Consider the following 21,112-nt stretch of genomic DNA (forward strand, 5'->3'; position numbering starts at 1 on the left):
TGGTGTGGATTTAAAGAAGTGATGGTTTAGACTTGATGGGCCAAAGGGTCTCTGCTGTACTGTATCAGTCTATGTTAAGTGCCAGGCAGTGGTCATCTCTAAAAAGAGAATGCACTTACCTTAATCAACATCCTGTGGGTTACCATTGACCAGAAACTCAACTGGATTAGCCAAACATTGTGGCTTCAACAGCAGGCCAGAAGCTGGGAATCCTGCAGCAAGGAACTCATCTCCTGACTCCCCAAAGTCTGTCCACCATCTACAAGGCACAAGTCAGGAGTGCGATGGAACACTCCCCACTTGCCTGGATGGGTGCAGCCCCAACAACACTCAAGAAGCTCGACACCATCCAGGACAAAGCAGCCGCTTGATTGGCGTCACATCCACAAACATCCCACTCCCTCCACCACCGACACTCAGTAGCAGCAGTGTGTACTGTCTACAAGATGCTCTGCAGAAACTCACCAAAGACCCTCAGGCAGCACCTTCCAAACCCACAGCCACTTCCATCTAGAAGGACAAGGGCAGCAGGTACATGGGAACACCACCCCCTGCAAGTTCCCCTCCAAGTCACTCACCATCCTGACTTGGAAATATATCACCGTTCCTTCAGTGTTGTTGGGTCAAAATCCTGGAATTCCCTCCCTAAGGGCATTGTGGGTCAACCCATAGCAGGAGGACTGCAGCGGCTTAAGAAGGCAGCTCACCCCCACCTTCTCAAGGTCAGAATTACTGTGGTGCAGGACACGGCCATTCGGCCTATCTTCGCCAGACGGGCTCCATTACCCATTCGATCTCTGCCCGTTTCCTGCATCCCTGCACAACATTACCATCCACATAATCACCCAGTGGCCTCTTGAATGCTTCAATCGAATGTTCTTTCTCACAGCAAACTGGGAATGGGCAATGATTGCTGGCACAGCCAGAGACCCCTCATCCTGCGAGCCAATTGGAAAGGTGTAATGATGGCCGCTGACTCCACATTCCCACCCTTACTCATCCACCTTTGCCCTGGTAATCTCAATCTGTGTGTGAAAGAGACAGATGGCAACAGATTCCTTATGATCTGGCTGTCTGCTGTTGGAGGTGTCACTGGGCAGATTTACTCATGGTCCTGGCTCTGAATGATGTTACAGGGAGACCGGAGAATCTGGGATTGCTCTGCATCCAGCGGAGAGGGTTTTGTGTGAGATTTGATGGAGGCATTCACCATTGTGATAGGGTAAGGAGAAACCATTTCCAATGACACAAGGGCTAAAAACCGAGACCACAGATTTCAGATCTCCTGGTGAGAGTGGGATATTTTGGATGATTTTTGCCAGTGTAGGCACAATGGGTTGTATGACACATTTCTGTTCAGTCTGTGTGACTCTATGAATTGTTCTTTTGCAACAGACCTTCCAGAGACAGATTCATGAGAGCCTGACGCAGTTGGAGCTGATTAATAAGCAGTACAGACGGCTGGCCAGAGAGAACCGCACCGATTCCTCCAGCCAGCTCAAGCAGATGGTTCATGAGGGGAACCAGCGCTGGGACATCCTTCAGAAACGCATCGCTGCCATCTTACGCAGGCTGAAGGTATTGGCAGCCAGAGCTGGGTGTGTCCAGGCAGGGCACAGGGGAGGGAGTCACTCCGCAGCATTGGAGTTACACCTTACATGGAAACATAGGAAACAGGAGTAAGAGAAGGCGTTTCTGTCCTTCTGAGCCTGCTCCACCAATCAATACGATCATATCTGATCCCCCAACTATGTTCCCTATTCCCACCTCCTCCTTATGTCCTTTGATCCCTGAGAACTATACCTAATTCCTTCTTGAAAACATTCAATGTTTCAGCCTCAAACAATTCCACAGGCTCCTCACTGTCTGGGTGAAGACATTTCTCCTCATCCCAATCCTAAATGGCCTACTCTTTGGGAACATCCTTCCTGCATTTACTTTGTCATAGTCATACAGTCATAGAACACAGAAGCAGACCTTTTGGCCCAACTCATCCATGCCAGCCATGTTTCCCAAATTATCAAGTCCCATTTGCCTGTAATTGGCCCATAGCCCTGTAAACCTTTTCTATTCATGTACCTGTCCAAATGTCCTTTAAACATTGTAAGTGTACCAGCATCAGCCACTTCCTCTGGCAGCTCATTCCACACACAAACCACTCTCTGTTTGAAAGGGTCATCAGGTAGAGTCACTGAGCTCTTGTTTGTATAGTGCCATAAGATGGAAAGCAGCACTTCTGTTTAAGATCTCACCTGAAAACAGATATCTAATTGCTGTGAGAGTGCAGCATACTCTCAGTACCGTACTGTGGTATTAATCCACGCACTTACAAACCCAGAGGCTGAACGCTGCTACTCAGCATAGACTGGTACCTAGATTCCTCCCTTCAACAGAGAAGGTTGTTAAGATCAGATAAGGGTGCAGTGACCCTGTCCTCTCTGTTGGTCCCCTTCCTTTACTTAATCCTGGGATGTGGGTGTTCCTGGTAGAGCCAGCAGTTCTGCCTGCAATAACACCCTGTTAGAACTGTATAGGTTTCTGTAAGATCCCACCTCAATCTTCTAAACTCAGCACAGGAAGAGACCATTCGGCCCTTTGAGCCTGTCCTACCAGTAGAGAAATGAATTTCCTGGGGGGTGAGTAAACAAGTCATAAAACAAACTCCTTCTGTAAAATGTCAGAACCACTTGGGTTTTTTTTCTCATTTGTGGGATGTGGGCATCTCTGGCTGGGTGTAGCATTTATCGCCCGTCCCTAGCTGCCCCTTGAGAAGTTGGGGCTGAGCTGCCTTCTTGAACCGCTGCAGTCTCTGCTGGTTGACCCACAATGCCCTTGGGAGGGAATTCCAGGATTTTGACCCAGCGACGGTGAAGGAACGGCGATATATTTCCAAGTCAGGATGGTGAGTGGCCGGGAGGGGAACTTGCAGGGGGGTGGTGTTCCCATGTACCTGCTGCCCTTGTCCTTCTGGATGGAAGTGGCTGTGGGTTTGGAAGGTGCTGTCTGAGGGTCTTTGGTGAATTTCTGCAGTGAGTCTTGTAGATGGTACACACTGCTGCGACTGAGTGTCGGTGGTGGGGGGAGTGGAATGTTTGTGGATGTGGTGCCAATCAAGCAGCTGCTTTGTCCTGGATGGTGTTGAGCTTCTTGAGTGTTGTTGGGGCTGCACCCATCCAGGCAAGTGGGGAGTGTTCCATCACACCATGAGCTAACAGGCTCATTAATAAGTTCTGCAACATTCTGCAACATTTTCCAGTTTTTATTAATCCGCAAAACTCTCCATCTGACAACTTGTGAGCCTGGGTCCTGACTCTGGAGGTTCTTGGCTCAGCTGAAGCAAGGACAGGCCAGGACTTATACACTTCATGGTAAGGTCCTAGGGAGTGTGGCTGAACAAAGAGACCTTGGAGTGCAGGTTCATAGTTCCTTGAGAGTGGAGTCACAGTTAGACAGGATAGTGAGGAAGGCATTTGGTACGCTTTCCTTTATTGGTCAGTGCATTAAGTGTAGGAGTTGGGAGGGTCATATTGCAACTGTACAGGACATTGGTTAGAGCCACTTTTGGAATACTGCATGCAGTTCTGGTCACCCTGCTATAGGAATTACATTATGAGAGGCTGAATAGACTGGGGCTATTTTCCCCGGAGCGTCGGAGGCTGAGGGATGACCTTATAGAGGTTTATAAAATCATGAGGGGCATAGATAGGGTGAATAGTCAAGGTCTATTCTCCAGGGTGGGGGAGTCCAAAACTAGAGGGTCGCAGGTTTAATCTGAGAGGGGAAAGACTGAAAAGGGACCTAAGAGGCAACTTTGTCACACAGACGGTGGTGTGTTTATGGAATGAGCTGCCAGAGGAAGTGGTGGAGGCTGGTACAGTTAGAGCATTTAAAAGGCATCTGGGTGGGTATATGAATTGGAAGGGTTTAGAAGGATATGGGCCAAATGCCGGCAAATGGGACTAGATTAGTTTAGGATATCTGATCAGCATGGACAAGTTGGACTGAAGGGTCTGTTTCTGTGCTGTACATCTCTGCGATTCTGTGACATTTAAGAATTTGCATTTAAAACCCACAGTGAAATGTAAACCCCGTTGTCAGATACCGTGGGATGCAGTCATTTCTCTGCTGTTTGATATGACGTAGTTCAGTAATTTTGTGAAAGGACCGACAATATCCCTTTCACCCATTTACTTACATGTTGTTTGCATCACTGTGTTTTTCTTTCTGCATTATTGATTACCCTTTCTTTTCCTGCTCACTCTCTTGCTCCTGCCAAAGTTATAAGAAGGGATTTCAGAATAAGGGCATCACACTTTTCGATAGCGATGAGGAATTTCTTCCCTCAGAGGGGACTGAATCTGTGGAATTGTTTACCACAGAGGGGCCTATTTTCCAACACCTTTCAGTTTTGAAGAAGAATCAAACCAGACCCAAAGTGTTAACGCTGTTCTGTCTCTACACAGGCTGCCAGACCTGCTGAGTTTCTCCCTGCACTCTCCGTGTTTGTTTCAGATTTACAGCATTTGCCATATTTTGCCGTTACTAAAGTATTTCAGTAATTTGCTCTTAAATTGTTGCACACAGAGCCCTATTCCCACTGTGTGTGATTCCCCAGCTCACAAGGGCCCGTCTGGGTATGCGAGGGCACCATGTGGGCCGTTTGCCAGCTGTCTGCTTGGGCACAGCATCCTGCTGAAGATCGGCCTGCAGCCGAAGTCAGTGCTGTGGAGATGACCCTCAGTGTCTGACCTCAGCCAGTGCTACTTCTGCTGGTCCACCTGCTGGGGCGGCACGGTGGCTCACTGGTTAGCACTGCAGCCTCACAGCGCCAGGGTCCTAGGTTCAATTCCAGCCTCGGGCAACCATGCAGACTCTGCACAGACACTTCCCCTGTGCCTATGTGGGTTTCCTCTGGGTGCTCCAGTTTCCGCCCACAGCCCAAAGATGTGCAGGCCAGGGTGGATTGGCCACACTAAAATTGCCTGTAGTGTTCAGGGCAGTGTAAGTTAGGTGGATTAGACATGGGAAATGCAGTGTTAGAGTAGGATAGGGGGCTGGGCATGGGTGGGATGCAGACTCGGGCTGAATGGCCTCCTTCCTCACTAGTGGGACTTCAGCTCCCAGCAGAAATATCCAAGCCCTTGTCCTGGGTCCCAAGAATCCTGAACTAATTGCTGCCGTCTCACTCCATTGCTATTTCCACAGCACTTTGTCAATCAGAGGGAAGAGTTTGAGAGTTGTCGGGAATGTATCCTGGTGTGGCTCACTGAAATGGACCTGCAGCTGACCAATGTCGAGCATTTCTCAGAGAGTGACATTGATGACAAAGTACGGCAACTGAATGTGAGTATAGCTCGATTTGGGCCAGCGTTCACGCTGTGTATAGCCCACTATCCTCCTGTCCATGTTCTTCCTGCAAGGCATAGTTTCTAGCTGGGGCTTTGAGTGGAGTTCATTCCCTTGCCTGTGTCGGAAGGATTTTGTCTGCCCCTGGAGGCTTGAACCCATCATCCAGGCTGGCATTCCCCCTCCGGTGCCATGGGACAGTGCCACACTCTGATTTTCTAAAACCCAATGCCCCGTCTTCCCCGTTGAGGGGGTGTGAAAACTGCAGCAGTGATGTTGTTGGAAGAGCAGGGGAATTTCTCTCAATGTCCTGGGCCAATCAACCAATCTCCCTTCAATATTGAGTATTGATCTTGTGGGTGGTCTGTTTGTGGGAGCATGCCATATGAAAACGAATACATTTACCTGGGTAATAATGCCACTAGATTTTAATGTGATTCAATGTTTGAGACATACATTGGGATTTTTGAGTGAAATAGAATGCTAACTGGACACTTTTCGGTTTTCAAATCTTAATGAATACCCAAACAAAGTTATGCTGGCCCCATATCGAGTCCTGGTTACAACTACATTACAAGCTCAGCTCTGCTTATCATACCAGGAGAGGTACATGAAAGCGCCGCAGAAGGTGCACAGCAAATGTCGCAGGACGATCTGAGAAATGTATGAGTTTCTGTTTCAGGAAAGGACTGACAAGCTGGGTTTCTATTTTCTTGAAAGTAGAAGACTAAAGGGTGAGCCAGTAGAGGCCTTTAAAATCCCGAAATGTCCAGACAGGGTCAATACGGAGACAATGTTTCCTCTTGTGGTGAAGGGGCAGCACTGGATACTGTCAATATTAGAAATAGCCAGCAAGAAATTCCCTAATCAGGAATTCGGGAGAACCTTCCCATCCCAGGGAGTGGTCAGACTCATAGGGAGAACAAATACAGGTGATAGGAATGTCTGTCTGATAAATGCCCATCTTTATGAGTGAGACCCCAAACAGAGGTGCATTAATATTAATTTTATACATCAGGTGTGTTCATTTGCTCATATTTATGGCTATTTTATATTGTACGGTACTACATTCCGACTTGCCTACAAATCAACAATAAGGGAACCCATTCCTAACCCAGGGACTGCCTGTATAGTTAAGAGAAAATGAGACCAACGTTTGAGGGCGTAGGGAATAGCTGGAAATATGCTCAGGTAGACCATAAAGACAGCCTTGTCTTGGCTGGGCTGAATGGCCTTGTTTGTGCTGTGTTGCTGTGTAATCTTGTGGGTCGAAGATTAGCCTTTACCCTTTCTCTCCCAAAACTGCTGACCATTTTAGTCCATTTGGCCTTTTTTCATCTATCGCAGGGTTCCCAGAGGAGCTCACCCAGCCCCATTGTGCCAGGAAGATAATACAGGAGGAGGCCATTCAGCCCTGAGGGCCTGCCCTGCCATTCAGTGAGATCTGCTTGATCTGTGATCTAACTCCTTGAACTGTTTCCTGTATTCACTCCTGAAAGGATCATCACTGATCTTTTAGACTCCTGCCCCAGATCCTTGACCGGGAGCAAGTTTTCTCTATTTTCACTGCTCTGTCACTATTTCCCTAAAAGCTTTAAAATTTGGATCAAATTGCCCCTTAACCTTTGGAATCCCTCTGTATTACCAAATCCATCAAATCCAGGTATCATTGTGGTCAATCTATGCTGTGCTCGCTCAAATAACCTTCCTGAGGTGCAGTACACAGACCTGTTCCCGGTGAGTCTGTATATAATCTAACCACGTACTGTCCAGATGCAGCAACCCCCTTAGATTCCAGACCTGTCAGGGTAAGGATTGATTTTTCACTTGCCTGTTTGATTGCTGTCTCTAATATTTGACAGATCTGTGTACCTGACCCCCACCATTTCCAGAAACCCACTGTTTGGAGAGAAAGTAGTTTCTTTCTGTTTGAAGTACAGAGTTTTGCTCTTTAGCCTAGGCTTGCAATATCTGTTTGTAATGTCACATTCTCCAACTGTTGTGCTGGTCTATCTGTGTGAATAGTTGACACAGTGCCATCCTCTCCATCTACTGTCATGCAGCCAATGTGCAAACTAGTTCAGGAACTTAGCTTTGATTCCATGAGATTCGGTCTCTGAGGAGGAACTTTGTCAAACACATCCTTATATCTTTTCTGAAGAAGGGTCCAGACCCGAAGCACCAAGCTTTCCTGCTCCTATGAAGCTGCTTGGCCTGCTGTGTTCATCTAGCTCTGCACCTTGTTATCTCCTTATAACAGCCAGTGACATTCCCCTGTGCACTTCTCCAGCTCTCTGTACAAAACCACTCCGTCAGGACTGTAGGGTCTGACCCCCACTTCACAAATGCAGCTGGGCTTTCTCTGCTGAGCAGTGACGAGAGAACACGTCCCCTCAAACCTCCACTCCTCCACTCCCCCACCCCCCACACCTGGGGGTGGGGTGGGGGAGCTGCCTTAGAAAGGCAAGGCAACTGGCCCTTAGGAAAGCAGCCAAGGGGTCAGGGAATGGCTGTAAAACTACGGAGCATTCCAGTAATACTGCAGGACGATTGGTCACAGAGAACACAGTGTGGAGCTAGAGGAACACAGCTGCTTGGCCTGCTGCGCTCATCCAGCTCTACACCTTGTTATCTCAGATTCTCCAGCATCTGCAGTTCCTGCTATCTCTGAGGACGATTGGTCACTCCAGCCATCAGCAACTGGTGTTTCTCTTTGTGATGACCCACAGGCCTTTCAGCACGAGATCACCCTCAACACCACCAAGATTGACCAGCTGATTGTCTCCGGTGAGAAGCTGATCTGGAAGATTGAGCCAATGGATGCGATTGCTATTGAGGAGGAGCTTGAGGAGCTCCATGCCTACTGCCAGGAGGTGTTTGGCCGGGTCGCCCGCTTCCATCAGAGGCTCATGTCCAAACAGCCGGTGAGAGGAACCACCCCCACCCTACCCCTCACACACCTCCTTCCTCTCCAGGGCAAGGGTTGCAGACCTGGGGCAAAGTGGGTTGGGGGGGGCGCACACCTAACTGGGGCAGAGGGAAGGGGAGGTTTACACAACTTGTAACTGGTGAACAGGATAGAAGCAAAAGGGGGAGGTGAGTGTTACAGCATCCTACTCATCTATCTGAGAGAGACTAATAAAATTACTCATCTGTGGGTTGGGTCAGTGATGAGGCGGGGGGAAAGTGTGTACACGGGGCTGTGGGAGGGGGTTTAAATGGGGGGATGGGGTCATTGATGGGGGACAGTGTGTACACAGGGCAGTGGGAGGAGGATTAAATGCACTGTGGGAGGGGAATTAAGTGAATGTGTTAGGGTCAGTGATGTTGGGGTGAGTGTATACAGAAGGCAATGGGAGGGGGATTAAATGGGGAGGGTTCGGGTCAGTCATGGGGAAGCGTGTGTACACGGGGCTGCGGGAGGGGGATTAAACGGGGGTCGGTTCAGTGATGGGGGGAGAGTGTGTACACGGGGCTGCGGGAGGGGTATTAAACGGGGGTCGGGTCAGTGATGGGGGGGACAGTGTGTACATGGGGCAGTGGGATGGGGATTAAATTGGGGGGTAGGGTCAGTGATGTTTTTGGGGGTGTAGGTATAGATATGAATTAATAGGTATTGTATCGGGAAGTGCAGGGTGGGTCATGGCCTCTGCTGCTGGTTCTGTTCTAGATGAATGAAGAGAAGGAGGATCTGTCTGACAGGGAGGCTGACACTGATGATGGGGCTGAGCTACGCAATGCGAGCTGGCGGGATAAGGCTGATGGCTCTGAGCTGTCCGCTCAAGGGGCTTTGTGTCAACTGACTCTGCCAGGGGAGCCACAGCAACATGAGCGATCAGGGGGTGTGACCCCAGTCAGTGTGGACTCCATCCCCTTAGAGTGGGACCACACGGTGGATGTCGGAGGATCGTCCTCGCATGAAGATGAAGATGATGGCTTGTATTTCAGCAATTTATCAGGTACCGGTTGGTTAACAGGTTGTATTGCTCGAAGCCTGGTGTCAGCACCTTACTGTGAATGTTTTGTGTTAGTATGAAAGATCCTTTCACTTCTACAAGATCTCCCACTGTGTGTCATAGACCAATGCAGCCAATCTGTTGACAGCATGGCTCGACAATCAGATAAACAAAAATGATGTTTTATTTGTTGTGTGTGGTGAAGTTGGTTTGAGGGAAGAACTTTGGCTCTGGTTCAGTAAATGAAGCCGGGCACCTCGTTGTGATGGTTTATATCTGACTGAATTAGTGCGATTGGTTCTCAGTCCCCTCTTGAGCAACTGCAGCGCAGCAGCTTCGGTCTCCCCAGATCCCTTCCTTCAGGCTGGAATTTCATTCCCGGTCAGTGCTATTGATCACTGCCAGCTCTGTATTTATTCAAAACGTTTGTGAGATGCAGCTCAGCCTCAGTGACAGGTTCTGATGTGTGACCCCCTCGTCCCAGGGTCTGTGATGTTCCCTCTAAGCCCGTGACTGTAGTGAAGCCCTGCTTTAGGTATTTTAAACTCCTGCGTGTGTGATTCATGTCCTGCGGTGCTTATTTGTCACTGTTTGAGAATGTATTCAAGATAGGACAGAGCCTGAGGACCTTGGTGCTTGTGAGGCAACGTCTGAGCCAGTATTACTGATGGTTTCTGTGTAGATTGCACAGTTCTGATCCAGATAGGAACGTTCTGGGGAGAACCGCTGTGTACCCTTCAGACGGTGAACGGTTTTGCCAAACACACTTTGAAGGGCAGCGCAAGAAGCTGTTGGGTTTTGGACAGTCAGTGGCCAATGCCCCCTGGTTGAGAGTGGCATTGTTTGTGCTCAGTGAACCATTCCACTGCAATTAAAGTTGCTGCTGTCAGCGCCAGTGGTAGGTTGTCATCTCCTTGGGGCGGCTCTGACGTTTCTGTTCCCATCAGCAAGGTCCCGTTCCCGATGGAACTGCACTGCCTTCTCTGCGAGCTCCAGGAAAGGGCAATCATCAAGGAACTACCCGCTGTTTGTGTGCGCACGTTGGCACATTTTAAAGTCACTGCCCCCTATTAGGAAGAGGATGCATTTGCCCCTTTATCATTACTTCCTGGAAACATCTGGTCAAAGGAATTCGAGGAGAGGGTCAGTAGCAGAAAGTACCCTCAGTAAACAGCATTACAATTCGGGAGGTTTCACTCTCTCAAAGTGACCTTTCTGAGCGTTCTAGAGTTGTTCAAGGACTGCTTGTATTGAACGCCTTGGTGAGCCCTTATAGCGGTGGTGTCCAGAATTGTGATCTGGCCCTTATAGCCCCCGAGCTGTTTCAGGGCATAGTCGTGTTAGTAGCTTCCCAACTGGCTCTGAATCCATACTGCCTTTCTGAGATTGCACCTTCAGCACTGTGGCCAGGATTTAGCTTTTTAAACATGTATTCATGGACAGCACTTGGATGCAGCTGGCTGGGGCAGCATCTATTGCCTGCCCCCAGTTGCCTGCTGTTAGGGAAGAGCTCCAGAATTTGGACCCAATGATACTGAAGGAATGGCAACATATTTCCTGGTCAGGATGGTCAGCGGGAGCCTTGGTGAATTTCTGCAGCGCATCTTGTGGATGGTGTACACTCCTGCTGCTGAGCGTCAGTTTGATTTGATTTAATCTGACTTGATTTGATTTATTATTGTGACATATATGGAGATACAGTGAAATGTATTGTTTTCTGTGCAAACCACAGAGTCACACCTTACACAAGTACATCAGGGTAACAGAACAGAATATAGTGTTACAGCTTCAGAGAAGATGCAGAGAAAGATCAGCTCTAATATATGAGAGATCTGTTCATTAGACTGATAACAGCAGGGAAGAAGCTGTTCTTGAATCTGTTGGAATGTGTTTTCAAACTTTTCGATCATCTGCCTGAAGGATGAGGGTATAAGTGAGGATAACTGGGGCGGGAAGGGTCTTTGATTATGTGGAAGAATAGATAGGGGTCTGTGGAATGAAGGCCGGTTTGCGTGATGGGCCATGCTCACAACTCTCTGTAATTTCTTGTAGTTTTGAGCAGACCAGTAGCCGTACCAAACTGAGGTACATCCTGGTAGGATGCTTTCCATGGCACATCTGCAAAAATGTGTCATAACGAACATGCTGAATTTCCTTAGCCTCCTGAGGAAGTAGAAATGTTGTGCTTTCTTGACTGTAGCACGGGTAGACCTGGACAGATTGTTCACGATATTTACTCCTAGAAACTTGATATTCTCGACAACCTCCACCTGAGCACCACTGATACAAAGAGTGGCGAGCCCTCCACTCCACTTCCCTCGTTTAGAAGACGTTGAGGGAGAGAGTGTTATCCTTACACTACTCCGCTAAGCTGTCTGTCTCTTTCCTGTATGTTGTCTCATTGTTTGAGATCTGAGTCCGAAGATGAGTTTAGTCAGAATCTATGAAGGTGGAGCTACAGTCAATAGATAGGAGCCTGACTTAGATGTTCCACTTATCCAGGTATTCCAGCTGTGTCCTAGTAATCCAGATGTAAGGACATAGAGAACACATCTGCAGTGGATCTACTGGGACAGTAGGTGAATTGTAGCGGATCCTGTGAGGCTGGAGTTGATGTGAGTGATGAGTAACCTCTCGAAGCACTTCCTAATGATGGATGTCAGAGCCAATGGGCAGTAGTCACTGAGGTATGTTGCCTGATTTGACATTGGCCCAGGATGATGGTGGGTTTCCTGAAGCAGTTGGGAACCTCACACCCCAGTAAGGAGGGGTTATAGATGTCTACAAATACCCCCCACCAGCTGGTCCCTGCAGGATCTCAGCGCTTGGTTCAAGACTTCATCTGGGCCAGTCACTTCCTGTGGGTTCACGCTCACAAAGGCTGAGCTGACATCTGTGGCAGTGACTGTGAGGTACAGGCGCACCCGAAGCTGTGGCCGTGGGGTACAGGCGCACCCGAAGCTGTGGCCGTGGGGTACAGGCACACCCGAAGCTGTGGCCGTGGGGTACAGGCGCACCCGAAGCTGTGGCCGTGGGGTACAGGCTCACCCGAAGCTGTGGCCGTGGGGTACAGGCGCACCCGAAGCTGTGGCCGTGGGGTACTGGCGCACCCGAAGCTGTGGCCATGGGGTACAGGCACACCCGAAGCTGTTGGGGAAGGTGACAAGATTTCACTGACCTTCTGTTCAAGATGAGCGCAGAATGGATTGAGCTGATTGGGAAGAGATGTATTATTGTCAGCGATTGTACTCGACTTCGCTTTGGAGCCCGTTATAGTGAGTAAGTCCTGCCAAAGCCAACGTGTGTTTGTGTGGTTAGCCTGGGACCCCAGTCTGGTACTGTCTCAGTATCCCTGATGGCTGTGTGTAAGGCTGTGCCTGGATCGGGCAGGGACAGCTGACTCGAACTCCTCAAAGCTGGGCCTGTTGGTGGGGGGAGTGGGACGTTTGTGGATGTGGTGCCAATCAAGCGGCTGCTTTGTCCTGGATGGTGTTGTGCTTCTTGAGTGTTGTTGGGGCTGCACCCATCCAGGCAAGTGGGGAGTATTCCATCACACTCCTGACTTGTGCCTTGTAGATGGTGGACAGATTTTAGGGAGTCAGGAATGAGTTACTTGCCACAGTATTCCCAGCCTCTGGCCTGCTCCAGTAGCCACAATAATGTTTAGAAGGTATTTGCTGAAGTACATGAATAGGAAAGGTTTGCAGAACATTATTGTTCTGTTCACCAAGCAAGGATGGTGACAAAAAATAGCTTCAAAAGTGTCCTTGTGGTTTTGCCTTCCATAGGCATGAGGGTAGCCCCCGTGCTTGAGCTCCTCAGAGGCTTCATGGTGGTAACTTTGGGTCTGGTACTCTGGCTACAGTGACCAGTCTGGTATTTCCTCCTGCCATCTGATCATCAGAGACTCGCCAAGTCAGCTCGGGTGAAAGTGTTGAGTGTCTTGATATCATGCTGGTCCAAGTCTTGCACATGTGAAGCGGAATGGACTGTATCCATAGATGTCCAGTTTGGTCAGCAACTCACTCCCCTCCCCCTTCATGGCTTGCCTGATGCCCCAGGCTGGCCGTCAGATACACGTGCTCTGGTAATGTCTCCTCAAGGACGTGGGCTGCTCAAGAGGGTGTGCTGCTGACTGGCTCTAGGACAAGAGTGTAAGGTAAGGTTTGACATGGAGTCTCCCTGCAGCAGGATGGTACTTGACTTCATTTCCCTTCCTGGTTGTAATCCTGAAGATGCTGCATATGTTGGAAAATAAGCCTGTGCTGTGCTGCTCAGACTGTCACGGAAACCCTCCCCGGGGCAGACAGGCTACGGTCAAGTAGATGGGAATGGGATCATGGGAGAGTTGTGTAACCCAGCTGGTTGATAGCGGAGGGGTGTTGCAGGAGGATGGGTGGTCATCTGTGCCAGTGGGCAGAAGTTCTTTGAGAAGGTGACCAAACAGGTAGATGCGAGTAAACCGGTTGATGTGGTGTATGTGGATTTCAGCAAGGCGTTCGATAAGGTTCCCCACAGTAGGCTATTGTACAAAATGCGGAGGAATGGGATTGTGGGAGATAAAGCAGTTTGGATCAGAAATTGGCTTGCTGAAAGAAGACAGAGGGTGGTAGTTGATGGGAAATGTCCATCCTGGAGACCAGTTACTCGTGGTGTACCGCAAGGGTCGGTGCTGGGTCCACTGCTGTTTGTCATTTTTATAAATGACCTGGATGAGGGTGTAGAAGGATGGGCTGGTAAATTTGCAGACGACACTAAGGTCGGTGGAGTTGCAGACAGTGACGAAGGATGCCGTAGGTTGCAGAGAGACATAGATAAGCTGCAGAGCTGGGCTGAGAGATGGCAAATGGAGTTTAATGCAGACAAGTGTGAGGTGATGCACTTTGGTAGGAGTAACCAGAAGGCAAAGTACAGGGCTAATGTTAAGATTCTTAGTAGTGTAGATGAGCAGAGAGATTTCGGTGTCCATGTACACAGATCCTTGAAAGTTGCCACCCAGGTTGACAGGGCTGTTAAGAAGGCATACAGTGTTTTAGCTTTTATTAATAGAGGGATCGAGTTCCGGAACCAAGAGGTTATGCTGCAGCTGTACAAAACTCTGGTGCAGCCGCACTTGGAGTATTGTGTACAGTTCTGGTCACCGCATTATGAGAAGGATGTGGAAGCTTTGGAAAGGGTGCAGAGGAGATTTACTAGGATGTTGCCTGGTATGGACGGAAGGTCTTATGAGGAAAGGCTGAGGGACTTGCGGCTGTTTTCGTTAGAGAGAAGAAGGTTGAGATGTGACTTAGTTGAAACATATAAAATGACCAGAGGGTTAGATAGGGTGGATAGGGAGAGCCTTTTTCCTAGGATGGTGACGGTGAGGGGGCATAGCTTTAAATTGAGGGGGTGAAAGATATAGGACAGATGTCAGAGGTAGTTTCTTTGCTCAGAGAGTAGTAAGGGAATGGAACGCTTTGCCTGCAACGGTAGCAGATTCGCCAACTTTAGGTACATTTAAGTCGTCATTGGATAAGCATATGGACGTACATGGAATAGTGTAGGTTAGATGTGCTTGAGGTCGGTATCACAGGTTGGCACAACATCGAGGGCCGAAGGGCCTGTACTGTGCTGTAATGTTCTATGTTCTGTAAGTCCCACCTCTGAAGCAAAAGGGCATGCTCCAGCCGCAGCACCCCAACGCTGACACTCCAGCTCACTTCAGTGGGAATGCCACACTGCGTGAGGTGCCATCTTGCATCTGAAACGTGCATTGGGCAGGAGTAAAAGATCTTGGGGCACAACTTTGAAGGTGTGCGGGGTGTTCCCTCCTGCATCCAGGCCATTGGCCAGCATCGCTAAAGTAAACATCTGTTCAAAGTCATCCTCCTCTTGAGGTTTGGTTATGGGATGTTGGCTGGTGCGTCTCCTTCGATGGTGCCTACATTTTAAAAGTACATCTTTGGCTGTAGAGCTAATGTGTTTGTGAAAGGTGCTGTGGAGCATTATCCCCACCCCTACACTTTTTCATTTTTAAACATTGACACTTCCCTCCCCCGCCCCGCCGATATCAGCCCTTGCACGAGAAGCAAACTTCAGCTTTGTCCTGAGGAAGGGTCACCGGACCCGAAACGTTAACTCTGTTTACTCCTTCACAGGTGCTGCCAGACCTGCTGAGCTTTTCCAGCAACTTTGCTTTTGTTCAGCTTTGTCAGGGAGGGTGTCTAATACTCGCTCTCCCATACAGCCCCATGGGAACTCAGCTCTCATCCCCCACAGTCCCTGGGGCCTGCCTGAGATTGCAGTGTATTTGACTGCTGTGTGGGAAACGCTGCTCCTGCTCCTGAGGGGGCAGATGTTGTTGTTCCTGGTTCCCACTGTCTCTGTACCATGTTGAATGTCCTACTCTTTTCTTTCCAGATGTACAAATCACAGAAAGCCCCGAGGCCTGTGTCAAAATGACAGAGAGCACATTGAGAACTTCAGCTGGTAGGCACTTGCAAATGCATGTGTCCCCATCCACACATTCCCCCCACCCAACTGCAGCATTCCCCCCCCCCTCCAAACTCCGCATCAACCAGCAGCACTCTCCATGCCATCCCAGCCCCTGCCATACATTAGCATTCACCTTCGACAGCTCCACTCACCCATTTCTGACCCACCTCCCCGCTGCCCCCATGTTGCACACACCCTTCTCCCCGTCGCTGTCGTATCTCTGCACCATTCCGCATGCTGATGCATGTTTATGGCTGACCCCTTACTGACCCTGAGCCCACATCCCGAATCCCAACCCCACACCCTCACTCGCCCAGGATGGCTGTCGACTCTTCGCCATCACACCTCGGGCGATCAAAGCTGTTTCTCCAGGTTTTGGAGGGGTGGGGGGGGTGCGGTGAGAATGGTGGGGCAGAAGCTGGAGAAGGGGATGGGCTGACGTGAGAAGAAAGATGGGTGGAATGGCCTCGCACAGCTGGAGCTTGGTGCCAGCTCCTTGTGAGAGCTACTCAGTTAGTTCCACTCTTTGCCCAGAGCCCTGCGATGTTTTGGAGTCTGTTTGAGAAATTACCATGAAGTCAGTTTGCATTTCCACACCAGGTAACTCATTCCAGGACTTTATAACTCATGGCACCCAACATTCTCCTGATCTCTCCCTCTCTCTCTCTCGCTCACTTTTGTTTTACACGAAGGTGTCCCATGCATCGTGGTTCGATAGCAGGAGAGAATCAATCCTGCCTTCTTTAATAAACGTGCTGACAGAACATGGAGAGATCATTCTCCCTGCGGGGGAAGGTGGGGTGGGCTGGGGGTCGGGGGGTGGTGGGCACTGGTCACAGACTCCCTGTGCCATCAGTCCCCAAACCCTCCACATCAGTCCCCAAACCCTCCACCCTCTGGGTTCTGGTTAGTAACCATGGCTGGGGCGCGGGGGGTTTGTGGGTGAGCCTGTGTGGGGCCACACCACATTGGGTAGGATACTCAGATGGCAGTGTTGGGGGTGGGGCCGAGGAAGAATAACCGGGCAAGGTGTGGGGGGCTCTGGAGTGGGTTTGAGGGTTGAAAGGGAATAGGGGGATTGTGAGGATACGAGGTACGGGGTTGGAAGGGGGTGTCCGGAAGTAGGGAGCATATTTGGGGGGCAGCTGGGAGGTGGGTTGTGTTTGGCTCAGTGTGTGGCAGTGGTTTCTGGGTTGACTTCAACCCTCACTAGTGCCCCCCACCACCCATCCCCACCCCACCCCACCCCTGCACAGGCAGAGGGCTGTGAATAATATCCAGGCCCCTCTGGGTATCTGCCACTGTAGGAGCTCTATGGTGAGGGCCACTCTCTGGGAGAGGGTGTTCACTCAGAACAGGTTGATGCAGTTGGGTCATTCTGTATGAGTGGGGGGAGGATGTCACTGTGTTGTGGGGTGGAGGGGGCTGTGTGAGGATCATTCTCACTGTTAACCTGCCAGTGAGAGAGCTGCTAGTTCCTGATTTCCAGCTCATTTGTTACACACTGCTGGCCCCACCCTAACACCTTTTCCTCCCTTTCTCTGTCAATTTCTCCCCGTCATCTCTCCTCCCCCTGTCTTTCTCCCCCCTCCACATTCTCCCTAAATCTCGCATCTCTCCCACTCCCCCTAACCCCAATTCTAACCCCCATTTCTCTCTTCTCCCATTCTCTCACCCCACCCACACTCTCCCTTAACACCCTCCTCCTTCCTCCCACCCGCTATCCTTCCTTTCCCCCGCCCCGCTATCCTCCCTCCCCGCTATCCTTCCTCCCTCCCAGCTCTCCTTCTCCCTCCCCGCTATCCTCCCTTCCTGCTATCCTCCCTCCCTCCCCGCTATCCTCCCTCCCCGCTATCCTTCCTCCCTCCCAGCTCTCCTTCTCCCTCCCCGCTATCCTCCCTTCCTGCTATCCTCCCTCCCTCCCCGCTATCCTTCCTCCCTCCCTGCTCTCCTCCTCCCTCCCACCCGTCTCCTTCTCCCCCCTCCCACCTGTTCTCTTTCCTCCCTCCCACCCGCTCTCCTTCCCCCCTCCCACCCGCTCTCCTTCCCCCCTCCCACCCGCTCTCCTTCCCCCCTCCCACCCGCTCTCCTTCCTCCCTCCCACCCGTCTCCTTCTCCCCCCTCCCACCCGCTCTCCTTCCTCCCTCCCACCCGCTCTCCTTCCTCCCTCCCACCCGCTCTCCTTCCTCCCTCCCCACTTTCCTTCTCCCCTCCCACCCATTCGCCTTCTCCTTCTCCCCCCAAGTTGTCCTTCCTCTCCACCCCACTCTTCCTCTCCATCCCACTCTTTTTCTCCATCTCACTCTCCGTCTCCCGCCATTCCTCCCCCCAACTCCCCGCCCCAATCATGTTCTCATCCTCTCACTCTCACTCACAGGGAACGTGGGTCCCGATGCCATCCCTTGGCACCCGGCCCCCAGCCCCGAGGGCAGCAGGAGGTGTCAGTACCAGCAGACGGGGATCGCCATTGGACAGCATGTGCCTAGCAGTGGCCAAAGCTTGGACCGCAGTCATGGTGACAGCTATGTAAGTGCCCGGGGAAGGGAGCTGGCACTGAGGGCTGCGGCTGATGAAGGGGGCATTTTCCTTCTGCTCAGTACCACAGAGAGTTCACCCCCACACCCACCTACAGGCGACGGACTGAGCCTGTTTGTTTATCTGGCAGGGAGTGAGGCTGGGCAATGTTACAGCCAGCACTCTGGCGCTTCCCAGCTCTGATTGTCAGAGGCAGTGTATTAGACTCCCTGTTGTTGGAATCATGTCATCGAATCAAATGGGGCCTAGTGTTACCATCGCTGTACGATTAACCCAGCAACTCAGCTAATGTCCTGGGGACCTAGGTTCGAATCCCACCAGGGCACATGTCGATGAGCTCTGGGTGGGTCCGTGCTGCACTGTTGCTTCGCTCCTTGTAAAATGGTGGATGAATTTGCTCCTTTTCTTCCAGGCGTCACTGCAGTCAGATGGTTCCGGAAACAAAGTTAGTGCCAGGCGAGCAGAGATATCGCAGCAGCCAGAGCTCGCAGACTCTGAGCAAACGCCAGCAAGTAAGAATTTTACTGTAGACTCTGTCAGTCACTGGGCAGTGAGCCTTACAGCTTCAGAGCTTCCCCAGTGTTTATTCACAGGATGGTGTCATAAACGGGAGTGTCCCTCAGCAAGGCCAGGGATTCTCCCCCCAACCCGCCGTCTCTCCCTCACACAGGGATCCACTTCTCCCTCACACCAGGATCCCCTTCTCCCCCACACCGGGATTCTCCCCGTCTCTCCCCCACACCGCGATTCTCCCCGTCTCTCCCCCACACCGGGATCCCCTTCTCCCTCACACAGGGATCCCCTTCTCCCTCTCACAGGGATCCCCTTCTCCCTCGCACAGGGATTCTCCCCGTCTCTCCCCCACACAGGGATCCACCTCTCCCTCACACTGGGATCCACCTCTCCCACACACCGGGATCCACTTCTCCCTCACACAGGGATCTCATTCTCCCTCACACCGGGATCCACCTCTCCCTCACACCAGGATCCACCTCTCCCTCACACCGGGATCCACTTCTCCCTCACACCGGGACCACTTCGCCCTCACACCGGCATCCCCTTCTCCCTCACACAGGGATTCTCCCCGACTCTCCCCCACACAGGGATCCCCTTCTCCCTCACACAGGGATTCTCCCCGTCTCTCCCCCACACCGGGATCCACCTCTCCCTCACATAGGGATCCACCTCTCCCTCTCACAGGGATCCACCTCTCCCTCACACAAGGATCCCCTTCTCCCTCACACAGGGATCCCCTTCTCCCTCACACTGGGATCCACCTCACCCTCTCACAGGGATCCCCTTCTCCCTCACTCCGGGATCCCCTTCTCCCTCACACAGGGATTCTCCCCGACTCTCCCCCACACAGAGATCCCCTTCTCCCTCACACAGGGATTCACCCCGTCTCTCCCTCACACCGGGATCCCCTTCTCCCTCACACAGGGATTCTCCCCGACTCTCCCCCACACAGGGATCCCCTTCTCCCTCACACAGGGATTCTCCCCGTCTCTCCCCCACACAGGGATCCCCTTCTCCCTCACACAGGGATTCTCCCCGTCTCTCCCCCACACAGTGATCCCCTTCTCCCTCACAAAGGGATTCTCCCTGTCTCTCCCCCACACCGGGATCCACTTCTCCCTCACATACGGATCCACCTCTCCCTCACACCGGGATCCACGTCTCCCTCACAGGGATCCACCTCTCCCTCACACAGGGATCCCCTTCTCCCTCGCACAGGGATTCTCCCCGTCTCTCCCCCACACCGGGATCCACCTCTCCTTCACACCGGGATCCACTTCTCCCTCACACCGGGATCCACTTTGCCCTCACACCGGGATCCCCTTCTCCCTCACACAGGGATTCTCCCCGACTCTCCCCCACACGGGGATCCCCTTCTCCCTCACACAGGGATTCTCCCCGTCTCTCCCCCACACCGGGATCCACTTCTCCCTCACACCGGGATCCACTTCTCCCTCACACCGGGATCCACTTCTCCCTCACACCGGGATCCACCTCTCCCTCTCACAGGGATCCCCTTCTCCCTCGCACAGGGATACTCCCCGTCTTCCCCTACACACGGATCCACCTGTCCCTCACACCGGGATCCACTTCTTCCTCACACAGGGATCTCCTTCTCCCTCACACCAGGATCCACCTCTCCCTCACACCAGGATCCACCTCTCCCTCACACCAGGATCCACTTCTCCCTCACACTGGGATCCCCTTCTCCCTCACACAGGGATTCTCCCCGACACTCCACCACACAGGGATTCTCCCCGTCTCTCCCCCACACCGGGATCCACCTCTCCCTCACACCGGGTTCCACTTCTTCCTCACACAGGGATCCCCTTCTCCCTCACACAGGGATCCCCCTCTCCCTCACACCAGGATCCACCTCTCCCTCACACAGGGATCCCCTTCTCCCTCACACAGGGATCCCCTTCTCCCTCACACCGGGATCCACCTCTCCCTCTCACAGGGATCCCCTTCTCCCTCGCACAGGATTCTCCCCGACTCTCCCCCACACCGGGATCCACCTCTCCCTCACACCAGGATCCACTTTTCCCTCACACCGGGATCCCCTTCTCCCTCACAGGGATTCTCCCCGCCACAGGGATCCACCTGTCCCTCACACCGGGATTCCCCCGTCTCTCCCTCACATGGGGATCCACTTCTCCCTCACACAGCGATTTCCCCATCTCTCCCTCACACAGGGATTGCCCCCATGCCGTGTGTGACCCCCCCCCTCCCCGTGCCGTGTGTGACCCCCCCCTCCCCGTGCCGTGTGTGACCCTCCCCCC

At 51.8% G+C, this 21,112-nt stretch overlaps 1 protein-coding gene across 1 annotated transcript in view; it reads left to right on the forward strand.

The window, feature by feature from the left end:
- Positions 1-21,112, forward strand: part of LOC125455504 (nesprin-2) — a 367,488-nt gene that overhangs the window by 315,732 nt on the left and 30,644 nt on the right. The window contains exons 84-90 of the mRNA XM_059648913.1: positions 1,396-1,578; positions 5,206-5,343; positions 8,076-8,270; positions 9,017-9,305; positions 15,705-15,773; positions 18,157-18,305; positions 18,727-18,826. Of these exons, the coding sequence (XP_059504896.1) occupies positions 1,396-1,578; positions 5,206-5,343; positions 8,076-8,270; positions 9,017-9,305; positions 15,705-15,773; positions 18,157-18,305; positions 18,727-18,826 (1,123 nt within the window). The remainder of the gene's footprint in view (positions 1-1,395; positions 1,579-5,205; positions 5,344-8,075; positions 8,271-9,016; positions 9,306-15,704; positions 15,774-18,156; positions 18,306-18,726; positions 18,827-21,112) is intronic.

This window comes from Stegostoma tigrinum, chromosome 10 (genome assembly GCF_030684315.1).
Source record: "Stegostoma tigrinum isolate sSteTig4 chromosome 10, sSteTig4.hap1, whole genome shotgun sequence".
Classification (NCBI taxonomy): Eukaryota; Metazoa; Chordata; class Chondrichthyes; order Orectolobiformes; family Stegostomatidae; genus Stegostoma; species Stegostoma tigrinum.